The sequence below is a fragment of the Eubalaena glacialis genome, chromosome 6 (genome assembly GCF_028564815.1).
Source record: "Eubalaena glacialis isolate mEubGla1 chromosome 6, mEubGla1.1.hap2.+ XY, whole genome shotgun sequence".
Taxonomy (NCBI): domain Eukaryota; kingdom Metazoa; phylum Chordata; class Mammalia; order Artiodactyla; family Balaenidae; genus Eubalaena; species Eubalaena glacialis.
Window position 1 is genome coordinate 142,890,204 of NC_083721.1, and position 25,674 is coordinate 142,915,877.

The 25,674-nt window shown below is 45.7% G+C and overlaps 1 protein-coding gene across 2 annotated transcripts in view; it reads right to left on the reverse strand.

Annotated features, from left to right (window-relative positions):
• Nucleotides 1–25,674, reverse strand: part of RFTN1 (raftlin, lipid raft linker 1) — a 198,767-nt gene that overhangs the window by 58,794 nt on the left and 114,299 nt on the right. For both annotated transcript variants that reach the window (XM_061193694.1, XM_061193695.1), the window contains one exon: nt 5,530–5,878. In XM_061193694.1, the coding sequence (XP_061049677.1) occupies nt 5,530–5,878 (349 nt within the window). The remainder of the gene's footprint in view (nt 1–5,529; nt 5,879–25,674) is intronic.

Below are 25,674 nucleotides of genomic sequence, written 5' to 3' on the forward strand. Positions count from 1 at the left end.
GGAATCGAGAGCCTCCAAAGCATGAGCAGCAATGAAGTATTGGAAGAAACCTGCTTCCAGATGCCCAAGCCTTCAGTAAACTCCTCTGTCCCGCTGCCTCCTTGGCTACAATCCTCTTTCTACTCACATGGAAACCAGCCAAGAAAAACTGTCCCCAAACGATGCCCTTTGATGTTTTAATATTCTGACTCTCCAATACATATCCTCACAGGAGCAGTCACCAGGGATTCCAAAAAGAAGACCAAGTTTGTTTACATTTTCTCAGCTGCTCTGTGACTCTGCCATGACCCCAGCTGGAAGATTTTTCCAGACATGGGACAGAAAGTCCCAAAGGAGGGGGAAGGCATTGTTTCTGAGAATGTTCTGAGAATGGCGCAGGACTGGCCTGGCAGGGCACCCAAGGAGCTTCGAGACTGTTCTGTCTTGCACTTCTATTTCTGTCTCGTCTTGCTGTGTTCCCCTGACATGGGGTGGGGGTGGGGGGCTGTCTTGTGTTATTTAGATCCTTTGTATCCAGAAAATGTGGTAGTCCAGAAAACATGGCAGGTGCCACACCTGTGTCTGCTGGATTGACCTGAGCCAGACAAGGGCAAGGAGCTAGGTGGGGAGGGGGAGGAGGGGACGTAGGCCTGGAGCCGGGGCCAGCTGGGCGCTGCCGGCCTGCCAGCCAGGTCCACTCAGGCCTTGCCAAGCTCCTCGGGAACAAGGAGGAAGAAGGCAGATGCCCGGTTCTGAGGTAGGTGCCAGGCAGTAGGGACTTAGGCATGGCACGGAAGCCTGCAGTCTGTCTGCAGCTGCGGCCCCAGAGAGGTGGTAACTTGCAGGTAGCAGGTGGGTCCTGGCATCCCAGGGGACCTCCAGGCTGCAGGAAAGAAAGGGTTCAGAGTCTGGCTGAAAGCATGGGGCTCCCAGGGCCAGACTGGGAGAAGGAGGCTGGCAAGTTGGCTGGGTTGGATGGGACAAGTGGGCGTCAGACTTGGCCTGGGAGCCGGGCTGGGTGGGACCTCGGGTCTGCTGAGGTCACGGCAGGGGAGCTAAGGTGAAAGGTGTCATTGCGAAGGCGAGGCTGTGGTTGTCTCTGGAGGAAGAGAGGGCAGAAGGGCCTCAGGCCCGGCCAGATCGCTGCATCTGGGAGGAGGCCTGCTTGCCAGGCAAAGTGTGGGCCCCGCTGCCTGCACAGCAATCCACGGGGCCCACTTGTAAGGATGTCAGCGGCCCACAGGACGGGAATGTATTAACGAGGGCCATCACCACCGCCATCATCCCACATGACTCCAACCTCCACAGGGGAACGGTGTCCCTTCTATGCCCAGAAGCCTCAAGTGGATCCCCCAGAATCACAAGCTGGTAAGTGGCAAAGCCAAGACCCTTCCAAACCCCCAATGCTGGGCTGTTTCCCAAATCTAACAAGAGGCTAATTTCATCGGCACATGGAGAGCGGGAGCTGACAATGACGTGTGTGTGTGTGTGCGCGTGTGCGTTTGTGTGTGCACGCGTGTGTGTAATGTGTGTGTGTACGTGTGTGTGTGTGTGTGTGTGTGTGTGTGTGTTTGTGGGCCAGGGAGGTGTTCAATAGCTATTTGTTAATGGACTGAGTGAACAGCCGGGAAGATGGTGGCAGATTGGGGGTGGGGGACAGAACCACAGGGTAGAACTATTCTAGGGGCTCCAGGAGGGGAGGACAAGGCCCAGGGAGTATCCCCCCAGAAGAAGCTGCCTGCCAAGGAGGCCTGCTGAATAGAATCCCCCTCCAGAAAAGGACACTGCAATTCCTGGCTCAGGTTCCTAGCTGCATCTGTAGGCATTTTAAGTGAGTAGGTGCAGGGAGGAAGGGTAACTCGTGGAAGATTTTGCATTATTATTTCGGTGCCAGTGAGAAGAAGTTGACTTTTCGTGAACCTGTGTGGCCTCCTTGTTTCTCCTGCTCAAGTTTCAGCGACAGAGACAAGATGGGAATGCTGGAGGCCGGGGAGAGAAGTGCCAGGGGTCCGTCCTGCGACACCTCCCTAACCTTGCCGTGCACTGGCCTTCCTCACTGGCCTGTTTGCGGTGAATGAAGGAAGCTGCCCCCCAGCACAGAAATGCATGGAGAACGTGGCATGGGAACGCGGTCCTGTTCTTCCCAGGTGCTCTGTGTTTCACCAGGAGGCTGGGGCAAGCTAGATGTGAGAAGGGAAGCAGCCTGCAGCAAGGCTCAGGTGATGTCTGCACGGCCTGACATCAAACCTACAGGAAATTCCCCAGGACAAGCAGGAAGAAACCCAGGTGGGCATGGGGAGTGGAACCCCTGGACCAGAGCGGTCCCTGCAGCCTGCGGGGAGGTGGAGGGGCGGCCTGCCCTGTTTCCAGATGAGAGCTCCCTGGCAGCCCTCCTGAGCAGCCTCTGCCTGACCCGCTCCCCCAGGCTCCTATAAAGGAAACAAATTAAAGGAGGAAAGGGAGGGGGAAGGAGGGAGGCTCCCTCTGGATTTTTTTTAATTGTCTTGCTGTGATTGCCTATTTAAGCCCACCTGGCAGAGAGAGGAGTAAAAACACTTCACCCTCCTTAGGGGGCCCTGAGAGAAAGGGAGGTGAAAGCTGAGTGAGCAGCGGGGAGGGGGCATTGGGGATGGGGTGGGTGATGGTGCATGGACTTCCCAGGGAAGGAAAGGAAAGACTTCCCCAGAAAACGATTAGGAGAGAAGCTGGGGTCAGGTGAGGGCTGTGAATGGGGACAGGGTCCCTGGACAGCCGGCCGGCCTTCTGGGAGGCTGAAACTATGCTCAACTAATGCTCACACTAGGAGATAACATTTAACTCTATGAGGGCACGCAGGCGACTGTCCTTATCTGTGATACGGGTGTAATAATAGCATCTTCTGTCACAAAGCTGTTGTGAAGCACAGTCAAGACACATAGGAAGAGCTCAGAACAGTTCACTCAGAGGGTTGTCACCATGACGACTTGTCTGTCCATCCCCTGCAAGGCCACGCCTGTGCACTCGTAACCCCTGTGTGTTCACTGACTGATGAAAAAGATCCAAAGATTCATTTATTCCACCAAAAGAGAAATAAAGGGTAACAGTGAGACCTGTGGCCTCCTGCGCAGAGAGATCAGTGCCAGGCTCACGAGCAGACGACGGACACACACAGCTGCCTACCGAGCAAGACTGGGGGGTGGGTGGTACTACAAGCCCCTCACAGCTGGAGTTCTCATGCATGGTTGGGCTGACCACTTCCAGACACACCCTAACCTGCTATTCCTCAGCAGGAACTGATTTTCTCATAGAGAACAGGGACTTGAGGAAATGAGATGCAGGCCAAGACACTTGGGGTACCACGGGGTGGGGGGAGGGTGGTCTCTGTGTGCCCAGCGATGGTGGGGGAGTGTCTGAGTGAGGGACGGAACAGTCACAGGACAGCAGGAGGGACCCGGGGCGGAGGGTCCCAGGACAAGTCTCCCCAGTTAACTCAACCCCAGGAGGCAGGAAGTCTGGAAGGAATCTTGGAGAAAAGTGGATTCTGGAACAAGGAATATCTGAAAACTCCTGACGGGACCCTCAGTATCAAGAGCCCCCTTTCTCCAAGGCAGGGTTCTGTGCAGAGGTGGGGGCCATGGTCAGGACGACGGAGCCTGTACCCCAGTCATAAGAACCGCCACTTAGGAGTGCTTTAAATGCATCTCTCCTTTCACCTTTCTACAAGAAACTTTTTTTTTTTAATCCCTATTTTACAGGGTAAGGAGCTGAGGCACAGGAGGGTATCTTGCTCAAGAGGTCTGGTTCTTAACCCCTGTGCTCCCTGCCCTCTCTCCTGGGGCCTGTGATGCCCTGATCCCTCACCCTCCCAGGGCCTGCGATGGTACAGAGGGGCTCCGAGGAGGCCAGTCCTCCTTCTCGGGATTCAGCCCAACAGCCATGTAGAAATGGGGGATTCTGAAATAAGACTGGAATGTTCCTTGGGAGGCACGCACGGGATCCAAACGTGCTCTCAGCTACTCTGTGGGAGAAGTCCCACAAATGAGCCTCTACTTCAGCACATATCAAGGCTTTCATGAAACGGTCCTAATCTCTCCCAGAACTGAGGCTGCTGCCAACTCCCCCTCCAAGGTCAAGTTTGCAAACAAGCCCCAGAATTAACCAGCTCACAGTTTTCTTTTCAGGAACTACTGACATAACAAGAAAAACTATTTCACCCTCTTTTCTTCTCTGGCCGCACCGCGCGGCCTGCGGGATCTCAGTTCCCCGACCAGGGATCGAACCCGCACACCCTGGAGCGGAAGCGCCGAGTCTTAACCACTGGACCGCCAGGGAAGCCCCTCACCCTCTTTTCTATTCTCAAAGTATAAATGGTTCCTCATCATTTCTAAGAGGCTAACTTCCAGAATTAGTACGTAAATAGTAACATTAACCAGGGAGACGATCCAGGAAGGCCTAAAGAGAAAGGCTTCGTAAGACCTGTGGCCGCCTCCTGTCAGTCTTGTCACTTGTCACCTCCCAAAGGCTAGAAGAGGCCATGCAGCTCACACGAGGGCCTGGCTCTCAGGAAATGGCTCGAGGCTAGATTTCGTGGAGAAGGAAGACGAAAGGGAATCACGGGGAAATGAAGAGAAACTTAGCTCCCTGTAGACGGAGGGCCTCAGTCAACCTTGTTCGTCTGTCTGAGTATCACACAGGAAAGACCAGGCAGAGAGCTGGCCTGGTCTCACACATCAGATCTATTTCCAGCCTGGACAACAGATGGACTCTCTGAACCTCAGTTTACTCAGCTGTAAAATGGGCAATGATGCAAGAGCTCACCCACATCATAGGAAAAATGAAGAGATAGTCATAGGAAAGCTTGCTGGCCCAGTGCCCGGTTCACAGGAAGTATTAATAAACGGTGGCTATTATCATCCTTGTTGTGTTGCTATTTGAAATCCCCAACCTAAAGGGCGTGCTCCGACGGCCGTTACAATGTGATTCAGAGGAGTCGCTTACTGGTGGCCTCTCCTTGGCAGTGTTCTTTCCACGGTGCTGATCTGTCAACTATACAACTCCCTGAAATCTGGCTGTTTACAGCTGCGTGAGCTGAATCACCAGCTTCCTGCACAATTTGTCCTCAGCTGGCTTTCTTGATTTCCTTCTTTAGGCAGATATTCAAAACAAGGGGTCCAAAAGTGGAGGCTGCTTTCTGCACTGGTGCCCAGCAAAGTTCACACTTCCTGTGTTCACACGGGGTAATTCAGGGGCAGTGCAAGAGCGTGCGGGAGAAACGACCTCCCGTTCTAGAATCTACTTCACACGTGACAATTTGGAGCAACTACGAGTCAACGTCATGTGGTTCTGCCCCCCTGCCCCGCCCCCCCCCTTCCCCTCCGCACCCCTGGAAGTCACAGCTTCAGGCAGGAAACCGTCAGGAGGCCCAGAAAACTGCTTGACAGTTTCTCCTGTTTGATGGACTGCTCCCTCTACACTCTAGTTCCATTCGTTTTCCTAAAATGCCAAGGGGATTACTGACAAGCTAGCAGCCTCTCTCCCAGCGGGTCAGAGTCCCAGCGCTGACATACTTACTTCCCGAGAGTGGCTCTCCATGCCCTTCCAGCGGGTCCCCATCCGGTCCATCCAGAGTCTCGTTCACCCCGCGTGGAGGGGATTCTGTGCCAACCCCGGCTCCCGAGGGCGAGCCGGGCTGCTGGGCGGTGGGCGCCTCCCCTCTCGGGCCCTGGCCGGGCCCTGGGCTTCCGTCCGTCCCCAGCGGAGCGTCGGCAGCCCCCAGGTTCTCCGTAGCCACACACCTGCCAGGCTCCTCTGTCACATCCCGGGCATCCGCTGGGGGGCTGCCACCTGCCGAGTGCCCAGGGCAGTGGTACTGAGGTATGACCCCGACGAATTTCAGGCCCCGACTCGCAGCCTCCTGGATCTGTGAGGCAAACAGTACGAAGGGAAACAAGTGAATGGGATGTTCCAGCAAAGGGGGAACGAAATACCTCAGGGAGGCCTTGGAGGGTGTTTCTGTTTGAACGTGAAGTCTCTCGAGCTGGCAAAGGCTCCGGGTCCTCAAGGCAGCACCCACACCCCAACCCTGGCCCAGCTGGGGACAGAGAGTGTGGGGCTTATTTTTTTTTTAAACTATGGAAAAATAATGCATTTGGCTATGAAGGGCTGCGACGGCCTCTCCTTGAAACACTGTGTTAGTCCCGATTAGCAATTGTTTTCTAAGAAGCTGGAAGAAGGTTCTAAAAGAATGAGCTGGAACAAAGAGTGGCTGAAGGAGGAAGTTCATTTTGGTAAGAGTTTATTTTCTTGTTATTTTTTTTTTCTGATGAATCACCTACTTCCTGCTCATCAGGCTACTATATAACTCAATACGTCTATATAACCATATACTAACTACCAGATGACATTTTATGACCCAAAGAGCTTCCTCTCTGAAACAATTGTTTTGGCAGAGAAGGGCAGAGGTGGGGAGAATCACCACCGCGCCAAAGCTGAAGCACGCAGCCCCGCAAGAGGGGACATCTGAGGACATCAGTCCACACACCCGGCCCACGGGCATCACTTTGGGCCGACCCATGACTCTCCATCCACCATCCAGTCCAGGTAACAGGTGGCACCTTCTCACCTCCTGAGCCTCAAGATGGGGGACGGATGGCCACACTGAGTTCTGTGCCCCGTGAAGGCTCCCCTCCCTAAAAAATACCCCAGGCAATTGAATGTAATAGTCATAAGTGAAAAACAAACTGAAAGTAATAGCCGAATAAAATCAGGCAAGAGCTGGCCAAAACCAGAAGATGGGCTTTAGGGGACTTTCTGGGCAAGAATGTTCAAGTCACTTTACAAATAAATCAGGAGGTGGAGACCTCAGAACTCTGTGAGTCTTAGTCACCAACCCACAAGTGGATGACCTCAGAAAATCTCGAGGCTTCTGCAGTGATCATCTCCTGTCATTTGAGAATTAGAAATACCAGCACGGAGCTACTCTCTAAAGGAGAAGCAAGCCTTGGCAGCCCTCCCCGGATGACCCACCCTAACTTAAAGCAAGAGGTCATTTTAGTTCAACACTGGCCATTCTAGAGAATGGCCTGGAGCAGCTACACGAATGTACAGCCCAGTCTTTCTATAAGGTCTAGCCTGTGCTAGATGTAATGATAACAACAGTATTAATTGCCATCTATCACAGACCTACTGTGTGTCAAGCCCTACACTATGCGTTTTATGTAAATTGTTTTGCTTAACCCTTGAATGACCCTGCATGGTATCATGATCTTCATTTCAGATGAGGACACTAAGGCCCAGAGACAATAAAGTCATAAAGCAAGCTGTGGGTAGCCAGGTTCAAAGCCAGGTCTGGCTTGGGCCCAAGTTCATTCTCTTAAGTACAAGGTCAAGTGGATACATGTCAAAGCATCAAGTTCTTGGATATGTATGTGCCCACACAAATGCCCATGGTTGGCTCAATTCATGCTTCAAAACCTTAAAAAAAAACTTAAAGTCATCCTTTCCATCCTGAAAATTCATTTTTTATCCATTAATCTGTGATATCTATCTACTCTTAGAAATTATTTTGGAAAGCTTCTAAAACAACACACAGGTCACAAAAGTTTTAAAAGAAGACTGAGGAGATAATTATACCAAAGAGCCTTAGGTTGAGGGAAGGTAATGTGTACAAAGCATAGCTCTGAGCTTCCTGGCAGCACAAGCAAAAAGAGAAATGCAATGGATTTCACAGTCCCAAACGAAATAAGGAAAGACTCCTGGTCAAGAAGAGAGAAGCACAACGTGCTAGTAATTTGTATGACATATAGGAGGTGATCAATAAGTATCTGTTGAATGAATGAATGAATACATTACATACTGAGTGGATATGTGTCTCCTCTCCCAGAATGAGCTCCTAGAAGGTAGGGATGGAGACCAATTGATTTTTCAGCCCTAGACTCCAACAAACATTTATTAAGTCCCTATACTGGCTCAAACCAACATCACACTTAGGTTCTGGGGGATACAAAATAGGAGTCCTGACTCTCAAAAGATTCAGCCAATTATTGTAAACAGACTTTAAAAATATTATACTAACATGGCACAATAATGCTTATATTATAACGTTATATAAAAAAATCAAGATTCTAAACTTCTTAGACAAAGTATTATGACAGCTGTATAATATTTGTGTGTAATTTTTCAAAATTTATCTAATAAGCATGCATATTACCTTTATAATTGAAAAAAGTAAATATTCCAGAAATTTCTCATAGAGGGTGCTAAGCGCAATAATGGATATAAAGGTATAGAAAGGTATAGATTATTTCTGCCTGAAGGGGACACTGAGACGTTTCTCACAGAAGGTCAGGGCTGTAATAAACGAAATGGAGTAAGACTGTGATACAACTGGAAGAGGTGAGGGGTGTGGCAGAGCTGGAATGTGCATGCCTCACCGACAACATTCAAATTCAATTTTTTCCCCAAAATATCGTGCTAAACAAATCCTATTTGGGGACCCAATCTGCAGGAGGCTTTGAAGGATGAATAGGAGTTCACCAGATGGGTGAAAAAAGGGACAGGGCAGTGCAGGTAAAGAGATGGATGGATCATCATGGGCAAAGGCTTGATGGTGTGCAACAGCCTGAGTATTGAAGAAATTTCTAGAAACATTTCTGGAACATGACATGAGAAGCCACGAGTGCGCAGAAATGAGGCTGGGCTGGAAATTACAAGGGCCACACCATCGATGTCACAGAATACCAAGCCAACAAAGGCTCTGACTTCACCCCATAGCAACAGGTCCCTAACTTTCGCACCATAGTAACTCTTGAGACAGAGGAGGTGAGGGGTGAGGGTCTGAGGGCAAAGCACAAGATTTCTTTGAATGCTCATCTTTTATCTTAAACATTAATGAAAATGTGGTATCCTGCACCTAGTACTGCATAGTATCAAAACTTTTAAAAAGATGCTCAAGTTAAAAGGTAAAGATGCTCCCCCCCCCCCATTGCAAACCTTCCAGGGAAAGTGTGTCTCAAGAATATGAAACACCTTCACGCACAAATCTTTGTCTGCAGCTCTATTTACTTCCTTGGGGTGGATTCCTGGAAGTGGAATTAATGGGTCAAGGGATATCAGCTTTTCAAAGGCTTGGTACAGGCTGCCAAATTGTTTACCAGAAAGGGTGAGTAGTCTTTTTTAACTAGAAGACCCGCATTTAGGTTTTATAAAGATCAATATTTGGCTAGACCCTAGGGGCCCTGACGCCTTTGGTTTTCTACCTTATCCTAGAATGGGCACTTTCTTTTCTCTTTTTCGTAATGTCCCGTGACTGTGTTTGTCAAACTGAATCCTGTTTGTTTCTCATTCACTCATGTATTCATTTGTTCATTCCTAACCTTCATTAAGCAAGTCTCACGCACATCAGAAAGGTGGGCACTAGATGGTGTTCATCAGGGTTCATCCCTGGCCACCAGCTCTCCTCACCCCAAACTCCCCATGGGAACCTCCTCTACTCACCTGGACTTAGCCACTAGTCATATGTTAATAATTCCCAAATTTGGACTCTCCAGTCCTGACTTTCCTCTGGGGCTCAGACCTACATGACCAATGATCACAGCTGATGGGTCTACTGTGGACCTTGTCCCTCAAACTGGAGTAAAGGCATCTTCTTCAGTTCCTCCCTTTCTGTAACCCTGCTTAACCACTCACCGCATCCTGCCAGATTTATCCCACGATGTTTCTGGAATCCCTCCCCCGTTCTGCAGACATCTCAGATCCCTTTACTTTCAGGGGCTCATCAGCTGCTGGACACCACCATGACTTCAAGCTACACCAGGTCTTCAAGATCGTGGAATCAAATCCATACAGTAGATCAAATCCTGAATATCCAAGCCACTTTGGGTAAGGAATTCCCCACAGACTGTCACACGCATGACCAAAGAGTTTCTCTAACATCTGTGATTAGATCATGGCAAAGCCCAGATCTGACTCTGAGTGTCTTAATGCAAACTGGTGCGCCTTCAGGACAGCACTCTTCCACATTACACAATCCAACCTGTGCCAAGATGCCCAGTCGGATACGAGTTTAAACTGAAATACACCCTCATCTACCTTTTTCTCATGTCTGCTGCATTTAAAAAACCATCCCACCCCTAACACTTAAAGGAGTAACAATTGCTGGTTTAGGCATCAAAGTGCACCCCTAACACTTAAAGGAGTAACAATTGCTGGTTTAGGCATCAAAAATTAACATTTTCAACTGACCCAAGACTTCATTCAACTGATCTATGATGAGTAAGAACAAATTCAATGGTAACTATATTTTCCCAACCTAAAACCAGAGATCATGATGTGAAAAAGATTTATTTTTTCTTTTTTAAAAATTTATTTCTATAAAGGCTCAATGCATTGGCAAATGATGTCATCTTTGGTTATATATTTCAAGAATCATTTTGATTAAAGATAACATCATGACATTGGGATGGTCCCTGATACTCTAGGACGTACTGTCTGTTACTCTACTTTCAAAATGAATACCATGCTGCTGTGTCTGAGTGCAAATATATACTTTGTCTGGTCTTATACACATATTTGTTTAGAGTACATTTATCAACTAGGGTAAAACCAGTTAGGGAGAAATGGGACATGGGTTGAGTTTGGGAAAAATGAAAGACATAGGTAACACAGGAAAGGGAGCAGAAAAGACTCCTGCTGACGGGTCAGTAGGAACTGGAGTACCCACAGGCCATATGAGATGGCACAGGTGAAGGATTAGAGGGAGTCCAGGACAATTTGGTCTGAATCTAATGAAGAAGGTGTCATGGTTCATTTTATGTGTCAACCTGGATAAACTACGGTGACCAGTTGCCAACACTGGCCTAGAAATTGTTGTAAAGATATTTTTAGATGTGATTAACATCTACAGTCCATTGACTCTAAGTAAAGCAAATCACCCTCTATAATGTGGGTGGGCCTCACCCAAACAGTTGAAGGCCTTAAGAGCAAAGAGTGAGATCTTCCAAAGAAGAAGGAATTCTGCCTCCAGACAATCTGCCTGAGTTTTCAACCTTCAGACTCAAGGCTGCAACATCATTCTCACCCGAACCTCTAGCCTGCCAAGTGGCCCTGCAGATTTGGGACTGGCCAGCTCTCACAATCACATGAGCCAATTCCTTAAAATAAATCAATCTCAATTCCAGTCTCATGATATAGACAGATAGACAGATAGATAACCCTATGAGTTGTTTCTCTGGAGAAATGTCATACAGGAGAAAAGCAGGTGAAGGGAGTGAGGGGAAGAAGACCGCACAGGGCAGGCTGCTAGAGGTCTCCAAATTCCAACCAGAGTGGGTGTGAAAGGAAGGCATGGCTAAGAGCTCCCAAAAGGCAGGGAGAGAAATGTGCTCCAAACAGGAACAAAGAAGGACTCAATCTGGTGTTGATTAAAGGTCCCAGGGAGAGGCTGAAGTGTCCAAGAAGGTGGACAGCAGTCACCATTGCCCAGGTGAAAGAAATCTCCCCGTCATATTTTGAGGTGAAAGAAATCTCCCCGTCATATTTTGAGGTGAAAGAATTAAATCTCTAACTGTTAGATTTAATTTCTATAAGTTATAAGCAGTTTCTAACTTTAGGATGAACTTACTGGAATCCCTATAACTAATGAGCTAATTAGTGCCAGGAATCAGAAACTTACTGACCTCTTAAGAATATGGAGCTGTACTATCCAACATGGTAGCCACTAGCCAAGTGTGGCTATTTAAACTTAAATTAATTCAAATAAAATTAAAAATTCAATTCCTCAGTCACACCAGCCACATTTCAAGTATTCGATAGCCTCTGTGGCTGGTGACTCCAGTATTGGATGCAAATATAGAACATTTGGTGTAAATGTAGAACATTTCCATCATCACAGAAAGTTCTACTGGTTAGACAGTGCTGTTGTGGGGCATAATAAACCATATGAAATACTGAGCAATAGAAACAGAGCTTTCAGTAATGACTGCAGATGCATATAATATAGGGTAAAGACCAAGACACACACACAAACATCCCAAATGGACCCTAGACCAAGACCAATGCCCACTGTGACCCTCCTCATAACTCACGGGTCACCATTTCGTGACAGCTGACATTTTAAAGTCTTTGGGGATCCATGACATACATAGGGAACCTACAAACAGAGGCATGTACCGTATGTCAAGAACAGGCGCAAAAATGCTGTTCTGGGTTGCACGGTTACACATGAGTCTTTACGGTGAATATTTTATCACACACACACAACCCTTCTCATCTTCTGTCACCTAAACTCTTGTACCAGCTTTCTGAAAATGGAGGTTCAAAAATAACACGGGTTTTAGCTCAAGTCTGAAGCTGCCTTTAGTTGTGACGTGTTAACACTTTGCCTCAGGAATTGAAACTTTTACCAAGTGCTGCTGTGTGTTTAGCTCCGTTATGAAGCCACAAGGAAAGATCATGTAGACCTCTGGTGTTGTGGTTTTCTCTTCTCAGAATGAGCCCTAGACAAGGAGTCTGAGACCTAAAGCTTTGGACTCAACCCTGCCATTCACTAGCTGTGTTACTGGTCAACTCAGTTGATTTATCTGAGCCTCAGTTTCCTAATCTATAAAATGGGGATAATAATACCCATTTATTCATTCACTAACTACTTACTCAATATTTACTATGTGCTGGGTACTAGGTGCTGGGGAGGCAAATAGGCACTATCCCTGACCTCTTGAGTTTAATATGTGTTGATCTAACTCAAGGGGCAACTCAGAGACTCTGAAGAGTCCATGTGATCTCTCCTTCTCAACCTGCCTATGCTCAGTTTGAGGGACCACTGCTTGCCCCCTTAAGTCCCTGGCAAGGCTGAGGTTGAAGGAAGAGGTACTATTTTATTCTCCTCTGCTATTAGTTGTGATTTGGTGGGAAGCTTGGGAAATGATGGAAGAACTTGGAAAACTGTAAACTCCCTTAAAAGCAAAAGGAAGAGATGGGGTCCAACACTGGGGTAGGAGCAGAGAACAAATCCATCCTTTGGTGGTTCAGGGAAGGTATTCCTGACAAAAGGAGTTTTACTGGCCTTCCTTACCTGTGTTAACTGATTCGGTTCTTTCACTTAGATTGTGCCTATAATTTCACTGTTCACTGAAAATGTAGTTCATGGGAAATCAGTAGAACTGAGAGGGGGTGTGCTGTTAAGCTCCCTCAAAGATCTTCAACTAGTTTTTAAAGCCCCGTGAAAACCAACCCACCAGAAGATCCCAACCTAATGTCAAAAGTCTAAATCAGAGATTCAAAAGAGAGGTGAACAAGGAGAGACCTATCTGTGGGGAGCAATCCAATGGTGTCTCAAAGAGCAAGCGCCAGCAGGGTAGGGCCAGAGCAGGATCTTAGGAAGACCTGGGACCAGCATCTCCAGCACTGTCAGGAAATTTGCTCCAGGTTTTGTCCCTACTTTTCTTTATTTGTTAGCATCATTCTTCTTTCTCTTCCAGGACCAATTTTCTCCATGTGGCAGAAACTATGGCCATTGCCAACTTCTGAGTTTTTCTGCTCATAGCTTAGCCACTGGAGATAGAATGTCTACACTTCCTGGCTACACACAAGTAAAAGATCTCAGGGAAGGGCTCTGATTGGCTCAGCTTAGGTCAGGTGTCCACTTCTGGGCCAATCAGCTCTGGCCATTGTTAGGGTAGCTCCTATGGAATTCACATAGCTGGATTGTGGGAACAAAGCAGCTTTCAGAAGAAAAGGAATTTCAGGGCAGAAAAAAAACATATTTAATATCTGTCATGTAGATACATCATCTGATGGGAAATAAAATTTGAAATTTGTTCAGTACCCACGTGTACTAACGTGAAGAAGAGAATATAAGGCAACCGATACTTAAGCTGAACAAAACTGAGCAAGTAAGGCCATACCGATCACAACAGTGTTGATATGTTTTGGTCAAAGTGGATCCTGTGTCAGTGCTCTAGGTTATTTTGTCTGCAGAGATGCAGCATTCTTCTCCTTTTCTCGGGCTATCTTTATCTCCATCAGGTCTGCTCAAGATTACTTTTCTCAGCTTTATTGAGAAAGAATTGAAGATTATTTCTTAGGAATATTTTCTGGAGTCAGTGTCCAACCCCCAAGCTTTCCCCTTCACAGAGCAGAGGCACCCAGATCAGGAGGGCACAACAGAGAGTCATGTGCTGGAGCAGATGGGGGTCAACTCTGGCAGATTTGCATGATCCCTGCAAATCCCTAATCTCCCTCAATGTCTGCCCAACAGCAGAACTTTGCATGGATGTGCTCAGACCAGGATCTTGGAGCAAAAGCAAAGACCCTGGCATCATCCAGGCAGGAAAACTGAGGGACCTTCAAGTCACAGGACCTCAGAAGGATCTGCATCTCCCACCAAGGCTACAAGATGCTCCCAGGCTTCTGCTAAGGCCAGTGCACACCCACAAAGAAAATGGAGAAATCAACCTCGAAAGCTTATGTCAGCAAAGCATTTAAAGAGACTTTCATCAGAGTCGCATGGGAAAGTCAAAGGATGTGCAACAGACTTCAAGGTTTGTCAGTTTTGTGGCTGCTGAAATCCATGGTTGGTAAAATAACCTGACCCACAGGTAGAATATGTGCATACAGAATGGTTTGGGGGAAAGAATCCAAGAAGGAACAAGGTTAGCAAAGGCAAAGAGGTAAGAAAGTGTCCTAAGTTATGCAGAGAAGGACAAACGTCCTGCACCAAAAATCCATAATCACAGTAGCTTCCATCTACCGAGAGCTTACCATGTGCCAAAAGCTGTTCTAAGGGCTTTACGTGGATTAACTCATTTCATCCTTTTGTAACAATAACAGTAGATTTTCTTTTTTATCTCCATGTTACAGATCAGAAAACTGAGACACAGAGAGGTTGCACAGCTTGCCCAAGGGCACACAGCTAGAAAACGGCAGGTAGGATTCAAACCTAGTCAGCCTGGCTTCAGAGTTCATATTCCCACCAGTTACACAGCGTGTATTTACTATAGCACGTCCTACACTCTAAGCTATACTGTGAAATACCAGGGCTTGATCTTGGAGAGTGTTGAATCTTTAGAGTCTGGACTTCTTTTCTGGAGGCAAAGAGATGCCATCACAGTTTCTGGCAGCAGTGACATAATCAGGCCTTTCCCAAGCAAAATTAATCTTTCCACAGGATGTGGTATGCATGGGGGAGGAGGGTAAAAGGAGGGAGGCAAAGAGAGTGGCTGGGGGCCCGGGAGTCACCGCAGGCCTCGTGGGAGAGGCCAGAAGAGCTTATACTTGCCATGGGGAAGGATGGGCAAGGTAGACGGGAGACCCAAAGTAGACACGGCAGTCCAGGACTAAAAGGTGATACACCACGAGACTCCAGTGTGTTGAACCATTGGTAAACTATCGTGCAAACTTTAAACAGTTTGACACTTTTGAAAGCAAAAGGTGAAGCTATTAACAATTAGTCTGTGACGACAGGCATGAGCTAGAACTGTCCAAGCTTACCCAGACACAGGGTCACTTCGTTACACGCGACCAGCAGTGAGGACCCAGAAAGCTGCTTTCAAAAAGTACCAAACACACGGGCGACAGCTCTCCTCACCCCTCCCTGTCCAGCATGGGACCCGCTTCCTCCGCCAGCCATCCCTCCTGCCCTTACATCCTTGGCTTTCTCTGCCTGGCCCCTCCCACAAAGGTCAAGTCTCTCTAGTCCACTCACGGTCACAAAAAGAACAGTTCAGGGTCTTCCACCTAGACCGGCAGTGGACTCTGCTGTCCTGCAGTCCTTCCGCCCCCTCTGGCAGCTCTCCTGTCCTGTCTTTCCCCGTGGGGCCTACCCCACACCTCCTTCACTTCCTCCACCTTCGCTATTTTACACTCCAAGTCCGTTCCCATCCGAGGCCTCAGCATCTGCAGCTTCCTCTGTTTGGGATGCTGTTTCCCTCCCCTCCCCACGACTGGTTTCTCCTTGTCACCAGGGTACCCTCTTCCCATATGGCCTTCACTGACATCCCAACCTAAAAAATGGTCACCCAGTCACTCTTCAGCACATCTCTTTGTTTAACTTTCATCGTATCACTTATTTTCACATTTTTAAACTATTGTCTGTCTTTCCCAGTTGAATGAGAGCTCCGTGAGGGCAGGAGTGTTGTCTGTTTTGTCCCCCACTTTGTCCCCAGCATCTGAAACAGTTCCTGGTCCCTGGTAAGTACTCAGTAAATGTTTATGCAAGGAATGAACAGTGAGGAGATCAAATTTGCAGAATCTGAGGTTACTTCTAAATGGAAACTTCTATGAGTCTACAATTTCAGGAAATATCCATCTGGGGCCAATAATGTTTTACAAATACACTCATTTGAGATTGTGAAAATGTGCACATTGTTCCCTACTTGCATCATTTTTAACAGTGAAGAAAACTGAGGCTGCAGGTACCGGGCTACATCTCCAGAAAGCAACACTTAAACTTATTGGCAGTCCTTGGGTTTCCAGTTCATCTCCTAACAAACCAGGTCAATCTTCCCCTCAGGAGAAGGAAAATATGCAGAGACAAACAATTCGTTAATATCAGTACTTGTCATCACAGTAAAAAAAATGCCTCATAACTGGGCATTCCACTGGGCCTTCTTTCAAAAGGCACTGCCTAAGACAGTGCATTTCCAGAAAAGAAAGAAAAGAAAAGAAAAGAAAAAGAAAAGAAAAGAAAGAAAAGAAAAGAAAGAAAAGAAAAGGGGAGGAGAAGGGAGGGGAGGGGAAGGGAGGGAAGGGGAGGGGAGGGGAGGGAAGGGAAGGGAAGGGGAGGAAAAGAAAAGAAAAAAGAAAAGAAAAGAAAAGAAAAGAGAAAAAGAACCAGCTAGAATCTAGAATCCTGGAACTGCAGATGCTGACAGCCCCAATTTTATCCTTTGGTAATAGCAGTGACCCTGGAATTATAAGCCTGGGGGCAAAGAACCTCAAGGGCTTATTAAGACTCCTGGGAATGTTCTGGAAAACGTGTTTGAGAGTCTTCATGGAACTCAAATCTCAGCACCACAGTTAAGTGACTGAGGCAAAAGAACCTGAGTTTCAAGAAGTTTAACCAAGAGCAGACGTTTCCCTTCACACCACATTGCTGCTTTAACATCCAGAATTCATGACTTTTTTTTCCCCACCACTGCCTGATTTACATAGGCCTCCAGAACATTAACGAAAGGCACTTTAACAAAATGTTGGGCTGGCGCTGTTGGACCAACGCTGTCCTAGTTTTAACCCTTAATTAAAAAAAAAACCCTTTTCTGTCCCCATGACTCCAGACCAGCAAAAATATAACACAGTCCTAATGGCATTTGAAACCTTCACAGTAAACAAAGCAGTGAAACTAAGTACTTGGGGATGGTTTCCATTACAGTGTGCTGAAGAAATGAATGTTTTATTGTTCTTTTTGTAAATACCCTGGAGAACCCTGGGATGGTTTTTCTAGAAGATGAAAATGATCTGAGAGTTTCAGATCTCATGAAGATATGTGATCTCTTTGCGTAACAAATAGGGTGGTTGTTTTTGGGGGGAGAGGACTTTCCATTTACAACTGTTGAGAATTACACTTAAAGATGATTTCCAATGCCCAATAACCCTTATATTCAATACTCAACTCCTTAGTTCCACTTCTTGCCTTCATTTTTATTTTTTCTGTATTCCATATGAGCCCCGAATGGTCTCAAAGTTCTCCCCTAGTAAATGAACATAGCATGTCTGAATTCATGTCTGTGGCAGGTTGTATTTTCCAAAGATATCTCTCATCCCACTTGACAGGCTGGAACCTTGTCACTCCCCCGACAAGAGGTGGAATCTATATGTGTCTCCTTGGACCAGTATGGCCCTTGACCAATGAGTAAAGTGAAAAGGAGACTATGCAACTTTTGAGGCCTGGTCATAAAATTTCCACGAACTTCCACCTTGTTTTGGGGGAAGAACCCAGCCATATGTTTTGAGGAAGCCCAAGCAGTCTGTGGAGAGGCCTGTAGCCAGCAACTACTCGCCATCGGTGTGGGTGCACCATCTTGAAAGTGGATTCCCCAGCCACTGACCGGAGGATACCATGTGGAGCAAAGATTAGCTGCCTTGCCAAGTCCTGCCCAAGTTGCACATTTGTGAGCAAAATCAATGAATGGTGTCACTGTAAACCACTATGTTTTGGGGTGGTTTGTTACACAGCAATAGACATTCTCTTAAAATATAGTAATCCTCCCTAATTCATACCTATGGGAAGATACCAGACTGCAGTACTTTCTTAAAGTAAAATCCACAGTCTTTATATAGGATGCTGTTAGGAGCACTCTCAAACATGCGGAAATGTAAACAAGGATAACACGAACACTTCCAAGGAGTGGGCCTCTAGGGACCTGCTTTAATAAAGAGGTAAGAGTAATTTGTAATTAGCCTCTCAGTTTGTGATGATGTATCTGAATTGGTGGCACAGAGGCCCCCGGAGGTAAGCACGGCCCCTGCAGCCTTACATTATTAATTGGCTGAGCAAAACTGTAGGCACATGGAGGCTCGGTTCCTGTTTATCACATGTTACAAATGCACAGCACATGAATTAGTGATGATGTCTTACTACTTAGGAACGCCACAGGACGATGCCCACATTCCCAGGCACCATCAGACTCAGAAAAAGTCACCGAGAAACCCTGTGCTTGAGACTTCAGAAAAAAATCCATCTGTATTCTTAAGGTGTCATAAAGAGAATCTTCCCTTGCCCTCTGGGGAGTGTCTCAGAGGTCAGAGTGGCAACTGCATCTCTCATTCAAAATGGGAAGTCTTTGAAATAAAGTTTCCACCCCAACGGAACGATGAAGAGTTCCATCAAAAGCTAAATTTATTTCTACCAAGAACATATTTAAACACTTTCTTTTAAAGTTTTTCCATCTCTTCAGGTATACTGCACTCAATAACATCATCACCCCACCAATAATATCCTTACTATCCCCACCAATAGCATCCTTACTATCCCCACCAATAACATCCTTATCACCCCACCAATAATATCCTTACTATCCCCACCAATAACATCCTTACTATCCCCACCAATAGCATCCCTATCACTGCCAACGATAACGTCCCTACTTAAAGGAAAGGTGGTATGTGTGTACAATGGAACATTATTCAACCATGAAAAAGACGACGATCCTGCCATTTGCAAAAACATGGATAGACCTGGAAGGCATCATGCTAAGTGAAATAAGTCAGACAAAGAAAGGCAAATACTGGATGATATCACTCATATGTAGAATCTAAAAACGTCAAACTCAAAGAAATGTAGAGTAGAATGGTGGTTACCAGGAGCTAGCGGGGTAGGGGAAATGGGGGCATGTTGGTCAAAGGGTACGAATTTCCAGTTATAAGATGAATACATTCTGAGGATGTAATGGACACCATGATGACTGTAGTTAACAATACTGTATGTGCTGTATAATTGAAATTTGCTAAGGGAATAGATGTTAATATTTTCAGCACACATGGGAAATGGTAACTTTGGATTAACGTGGTAGTCATTTAACAATATCTCAAATCATCACGTTGTACACCTTAAACTTACGCAATGTTATTTGTCAATTATATCTCAATAAAGCTGGAAGAAAGCAAGCTCTCTACTACCCCACCAATAACATCCCTGCTATCCCAAACAATAACATTCCTACTAGCCATCCTCCACAGCGACCTTTTCAGTACCTAGGAATGCTGCTATAAGGCTAACAGAATGGAGACATAGACTGGGAAGTAATTAGTTAGATGGGAAACCTTGGTTTAGCCTATTTTCTCTTATTGCTTAGGCTAGGTTTACAATAGTTATTAGAATATGTGGGCCATTTGTCCAAACATACTTCTACAGATTACAGCACCACTCACAAAATGGTCATCTTATCTTATTTTTCAGTCTTTTAAACACTTAAGAAGTCATAAGTGAATCATTTAGATTTTCCTTACAACAGATTTTTTTTTCCATTGGAGTGTTAAAAGGCAATATTTACTTTTAGCTTTAAAAAAAGAAAATAATGGCTCTTGTACTGAACTCCAATCACAGTTATTAGTTAAGGGGAAAGACAAAAATCATTGTCAGTCAACAAACATTGATTTACTAGATGAAGGGCACAGGGAATACTAAGATGTGCCCAGCAAGATTCACAAAATGAGGGCATGTGGCACTGAAATTCAGCACGCCACCATTAAAAACCAGAATTAATCAATAAATTTTTTTGATAATGAGGGAGAAGTAATTTAAAAGTCAGGTTGACCACACAATCACAGAATACTCAAGATGACTGATGTGCAAAAACTCATTTGACAGATAAGAGAACCAAGAATTTGAGAAAATGATGTGTCCCTTCTAAATGCCGGCCCATGATTCGTTAAGCAGTAGGTTTCCTTTAGTGGAATCAGGAGACAATTCTGGAACTGGGCTTTTAAAGTTCCAGATTCCTCCTGGAAGTGGCAAGTTGGTTTCAGGAATTGAGTACTTGGTATGCAGCCCCTCCCTACCCCCTCCCCAAGCCATCCTCAACACTGCTGACTGGTCCTAATGGGATCCGGCTCTTTGAATGGGAATTCTCCCAAAAGCAGAAGAGGGGAAAACCTTACACGGGTTGTAACCCTGTCACACCGGCTCTCAAAACCCTCCGAAAAGATTCCACGTAATCTCCAGCAATAAAATTGAAACCTTCCAGTTTGGGGGAAAGAGCCACCCGCCAGGATAAACTCCATCTCTCAGACGAGACACTCCACCCTCCACATGCCAAGAGGTTAGGCCAAATTCCCACACTCGTTATCTGTGCTGGATCCCAGACAAATCGGCAGACAGGAGGTCTCACTGAGCAGGGATGCTCAGCACCTCCAAACAACCCAGATGGGAAAGTTCAACCCGGCTGTAAACCCGTCAGCTACCACGTGTGTTCACTGACAGCACATAATTAGCGCTCACAACATGTTCCCCTCCCATAAAAGATACATATTTCTTGCATGCCATACATGCCACTTTGGAAACTTCCCTGGTGAGAACAGCAAATTCCATATTTGTAAACACGTCTGGTGGGAAGAATGAAGGGGAACTGGGTGACATCATAACCCTCCCAAGTCACTTCCAGGGAGGGCTGACTCAACAAGTTTCAACCACCCCCAAGCACAGACCAAAGCGCCCGCAAGTGACAGGAAGGAGAAAACACGTGAGTGTCCATCACCTTGGTGTCCCCTGCCTCACCTCCAAAAGCCTCTGTCCCTACACAGTTCTGACACCTTTCAAGCCTCGGGAATCCATGGGGTCTCGCTCTGTCATTCCATAAATATTCATTGCGCATCTACTATATCAGCGGTCCCCAACCTTTCTGGCACCAGGGGCCAGTTTCGTGGCAGGGGCAGGGGGGAGGGATGGCTCAGGCGGTAATGCGAGCGATGGGGGGCGATGGGGAGCGGCAGATGAGGCTTTGCTCACTCGCCCAGGCGCTCACCTCCTGCTGTTCGGCCCGGTTCCTAACCAGCTGCTGCCCCGGGGGGATGGGGACCCCTGTACTATATGACCCCCACTCTTCCTGGCACGGAAAAAAAGAGATGGGAAATAATAAACATAATAATTAAGTAAAAATAGTAAAGTATCTTCAGAGGCAAAAGAGGTACAGATACAAGAGAGATAGAGTGAAGGGAATCACTAGGGTGGGGAGGGGCAGGGGCTAAGGTGCTCTTTTTTTTTTTTTTCCGGGATCTTAGTTCCCTGACCAGGGATTGAACCTGGGCTCCAGCAGTGAAAGCACTGAGTCCTAACCACTGGACCACCAGGGAATTCTCTAAGGTGCTCTTTAAACAGATACACACTGCTATATATAAAATAGATAACCAACAAGGACCTACTGAATAGCACAGGGAACTATACTCAATATTTTGTAATAACCTATATGGGAAAAAGAATCTGAAAAAGAATATATATATATCTACATATATATATATAACTGAATCACTTTTGTTGTACACCTGAAATGAGCACAATACTGTAAATCAACTATACTTCAATAATAAATAAATAAAATGATGGGCAGGGTGCTGAGAAAGTGAACTCGAGCGAAGATTTGAAGGAAGGGAGGGAGTGGCCACGCAGGTATCTCGGGGGGGAAGAAGGTTCATAAAAGTGATGTCCCCTGCCAAGAGTTAGACCAAATTCAATAACCACAACTTGGTGACCCGATTCACAGTGAGCTGAAAGGGGAAATACACAGTCCATACATAATCACACGCTGCATCTCCAGGATGTAACCTGGATATCCCCTGGGTTTTACCCCACAAATGTTATTTCTCAGTAAAGAGGGAATTAGTTCACACATTTACAGACTTTTGCAAAGTCTCTCACAAGACAAGGACTCTCTGTCACTTTATTTTGAACAACAAATACTGACTGGGGAAAGCACACTAGTCAAAGCTGATTTGGGACGTTTACTGAAGTCATCTGATGGATTTGATTTTTTAAAAGGAGGTAAATACATTCAGCAAAAGCTTGAAATAATTCCTATAGCATGAAACAAAATTTGGGGGGAGCTGTAGTAAGCATGCTTCTTAAAGATCGCTTTTCAAAACAATGCAAGGAATTCTATACACGAATGCAAATGAACTACTGGGACGTGGATGAATCTCACAGACAGAGTGTTGAGCAAAGATTACACTTATATAAAGTTCAAAACCCGGCTAAGCTAACCTTTGGTGTTAGAAACTAGATGGAGGCTACCTTTGGGGAGGAGAAGGAGGGGGGGTGATGGGAGTGGCCATTGGAGGTTCCCTGAGCTGTTCTGTTTCTTGACCTGGGTGCTGGTTACCCAGGTGAGTACATTTTGTGCAAACTCACTGAGCGGTACACTTACGATTTATGCACTCTCCTGTATTTATGTTATTTTTAATAAAGAGACTTTTAAAAGAGCTATGAAGAGTAAGTGGTTGCATTATGGTGATTTCTCATTCACGTATGAGCTGGATAAGAAAAAAACAACTATCCTAATGTTAAATGAATGGGCACTTAGGACCTAGGATAGAGTTTCCAGTGATAGCATCATTCATGAATTTTAAAAGTGCCGAATTCCACACAATTTGGATGAAAGTAAACACGATGAGCTTGAAACCTGTGTTAGAAGCTCCCAGAAGTCCCTCTGGTGATGACAGAGACACTGAGGGCAAAGATGCATGAAAAGGGTTGGAACAAAATTGTTTCACGAAATGTAAACATGGGGCGGGGAAAGCACTATTTCCAAATTTATGTGTTTTTAGATAATTTAAAATATGCATGAAGAACTAAATTAATAATTAATATTCTAAAAGGAAATGTAATTATTTCAAATATATTCCTCAAAGGTTATATAGTAAAGTTGACCCCAATGTATTTTTTGGATCTTTCCATGAGGAAAATTTTCTTCAGTTGTCTAATAAACGCTTCTTGTGGCTGACAAGACTCATAATCACAAATATTTTGTGTCAATTTAGAAAACACAGAGAACTGAAAATTGTTTAAATAAATGAAACCTGCAGAACTATGCTGTCCCAGACAGTAGCCACCAGCCACAGATGGCCATCAAGCATGGGCAATGTGGGTGGTGCGACTAAGGAGCTGAATTCTTAATTGCATTGAATTTTAATGAATTTAAACTAAATTTAAAATCCGAAGCTGCATAAACTATTTTTCTGTTAAACACAACTTTATTTTGTAGGCCACTTCACTTTACTGAAAATTTAGCATCCAAATCGAGATGTGATACAAGTATAAAATATATACCGCATTTCCAAGATTTCGTTGGTAAAAAAATAAAATATCTCATTACACATTGAAAACATAATATTTTGGATCCATTGGGTTAAACGAAATATATTACTAAAATTAATTTCACCTTTGTTTTTATTTTTTTAACAGGGCTACTAGAGAATTTGAAATGACACAGGGGCTCAAATTATATTTTTATTGGACAGCGCAACTAAGGAATAAAATGCCGCTTTTTAAAAGATTTTATTGAAGGATAGTTGATTTACAATGTTGTGTTAATTTCTGCTGTATAGCAGAGTGATTCAGTTATATACACATATATATTCTTTTTATGTTCTTTTCCATTATGGATTATCACAGGATATTGAACATAGTTCCCTATGCTCTACAGTAGGACCTTGTTGTGTATCCATTCTATATATAATAGTTTGAAAACGCCACTTTTGATTAGGGACCAAAGGGAAGAGATAAAAGAATGAGAATCAAAGCTGGAAAAGCCAATATATTTGAAGATCTGATTAACAACTATGGTAGAAGAAGTCCAGGGCCTGGGTGGGGGAATGGGGAAAAGTAGAAAAGGGGAGAAAAAGTCCAAGAGAGCGAGGTCAGATAAGCTGGAACTGACCCAGACAGCAGAGCAAACACTATCGACGATTCCACAGCTGTCACCAGACCCAAGGACCTAGTTTTTGCTGACGATGTGTTAGGAGATTGCTATGTCTGTTATTAAAGGAGCGAAGGGATGACAGAGGTGCCAAGCACGTATCTTTCTGGGGTGACAGAAAAGAGCAGGGAGTTTTTTTTGTTTGTTTTTTTGTTTTTTTGTTTTTTTAATGAATGACATTATTATTTTTTTAAATTAATTTTTATTTATTTATGGCTGTGTTGGGTCTTCGCTTCTGTGCGAGGGCTCTCTCCAGTTGTGGCAAGCGGGGGCCACTCCTCATTGCGGTGCGCGGGCCTCTCACTATCGCGGCCTCTCTTGTTGCGGAGCACAGGCTCCAGACGCGCAGGCTCAGTAATTGCGGCTCACGGGCCCAGTTGCCCCACGGCATGTGGGATCTTCCCAGACCAGGGCTTGAACCCGTGTCCCCTGCATTGGCAGGCAGATTCTCAACCACTGTGCCACCAGGGAAGCCCCTAGGAGGGAGTTTTAATTGCCCTGCTTCAAATCGCCCTCCATTGGAGGTCTGGGTGAGGATTAGAAAACACAGTTACACCAAGAGTCTGGACCGAAAGACTTGTTTGAGTGGAACCAAGAAAATACAATCAGGTACTCCACTCATGTGGGCTTATGGCAATTCTGTGTGGTGGGGAGACAATCAGTATTACGGACCCACTGTAAAAAGAGAGAAGATGGCCCCTGCTACCTGCTGACCACCTGTGATTGTCCATGGTTTGTAAGTTTTCCATGAGTTCCTCGTTGACTTGGTGCATTTTCCCCAGTATGCTCCACGATATAAACAGGTGTTTGGGGAGGAGAAGAGACAAGGGGAAAGTTCTTAAATGACCTTTGAGAAACGCTGAGTTAAGCTAAGTAAGCAGGTTTCTTACTGCAGACCTTGTCAGAGCCTTGACTCTTCTAAGGAGCATCATGACCCTCAAGAGGGCTTGCACCCTGCCTGTTTCCCAAACATTCTGGACTGCAGAACCTATTTTTATTTATTTATTTGTTTGTTTGTTTATTTATTTATTTATGGCTGTGTTGCGTCTTCATTGCTACACGCATGCTTTCTCTAGTTGTGGCGAGCGGCGGCTACTCTTTCTTGCAGTGCACGGGCTTCTCATTGCAGTGGCTTCTCTTGTTGCGGAGCACGGGCTCTAGGCGCATGGGCTTCAGTAGTTGTGGCATGTGGGCTCAGTAGTTGTGGCTCGCGGGCTCTAGAGCGCAGGCTCAGTAGTTGTGGCACACGGGCTTAGTTGCTCCGCGGCATGTGGGACCTTCCCAGACCAGGGATTGAACCCGTGTCCCCTGCATT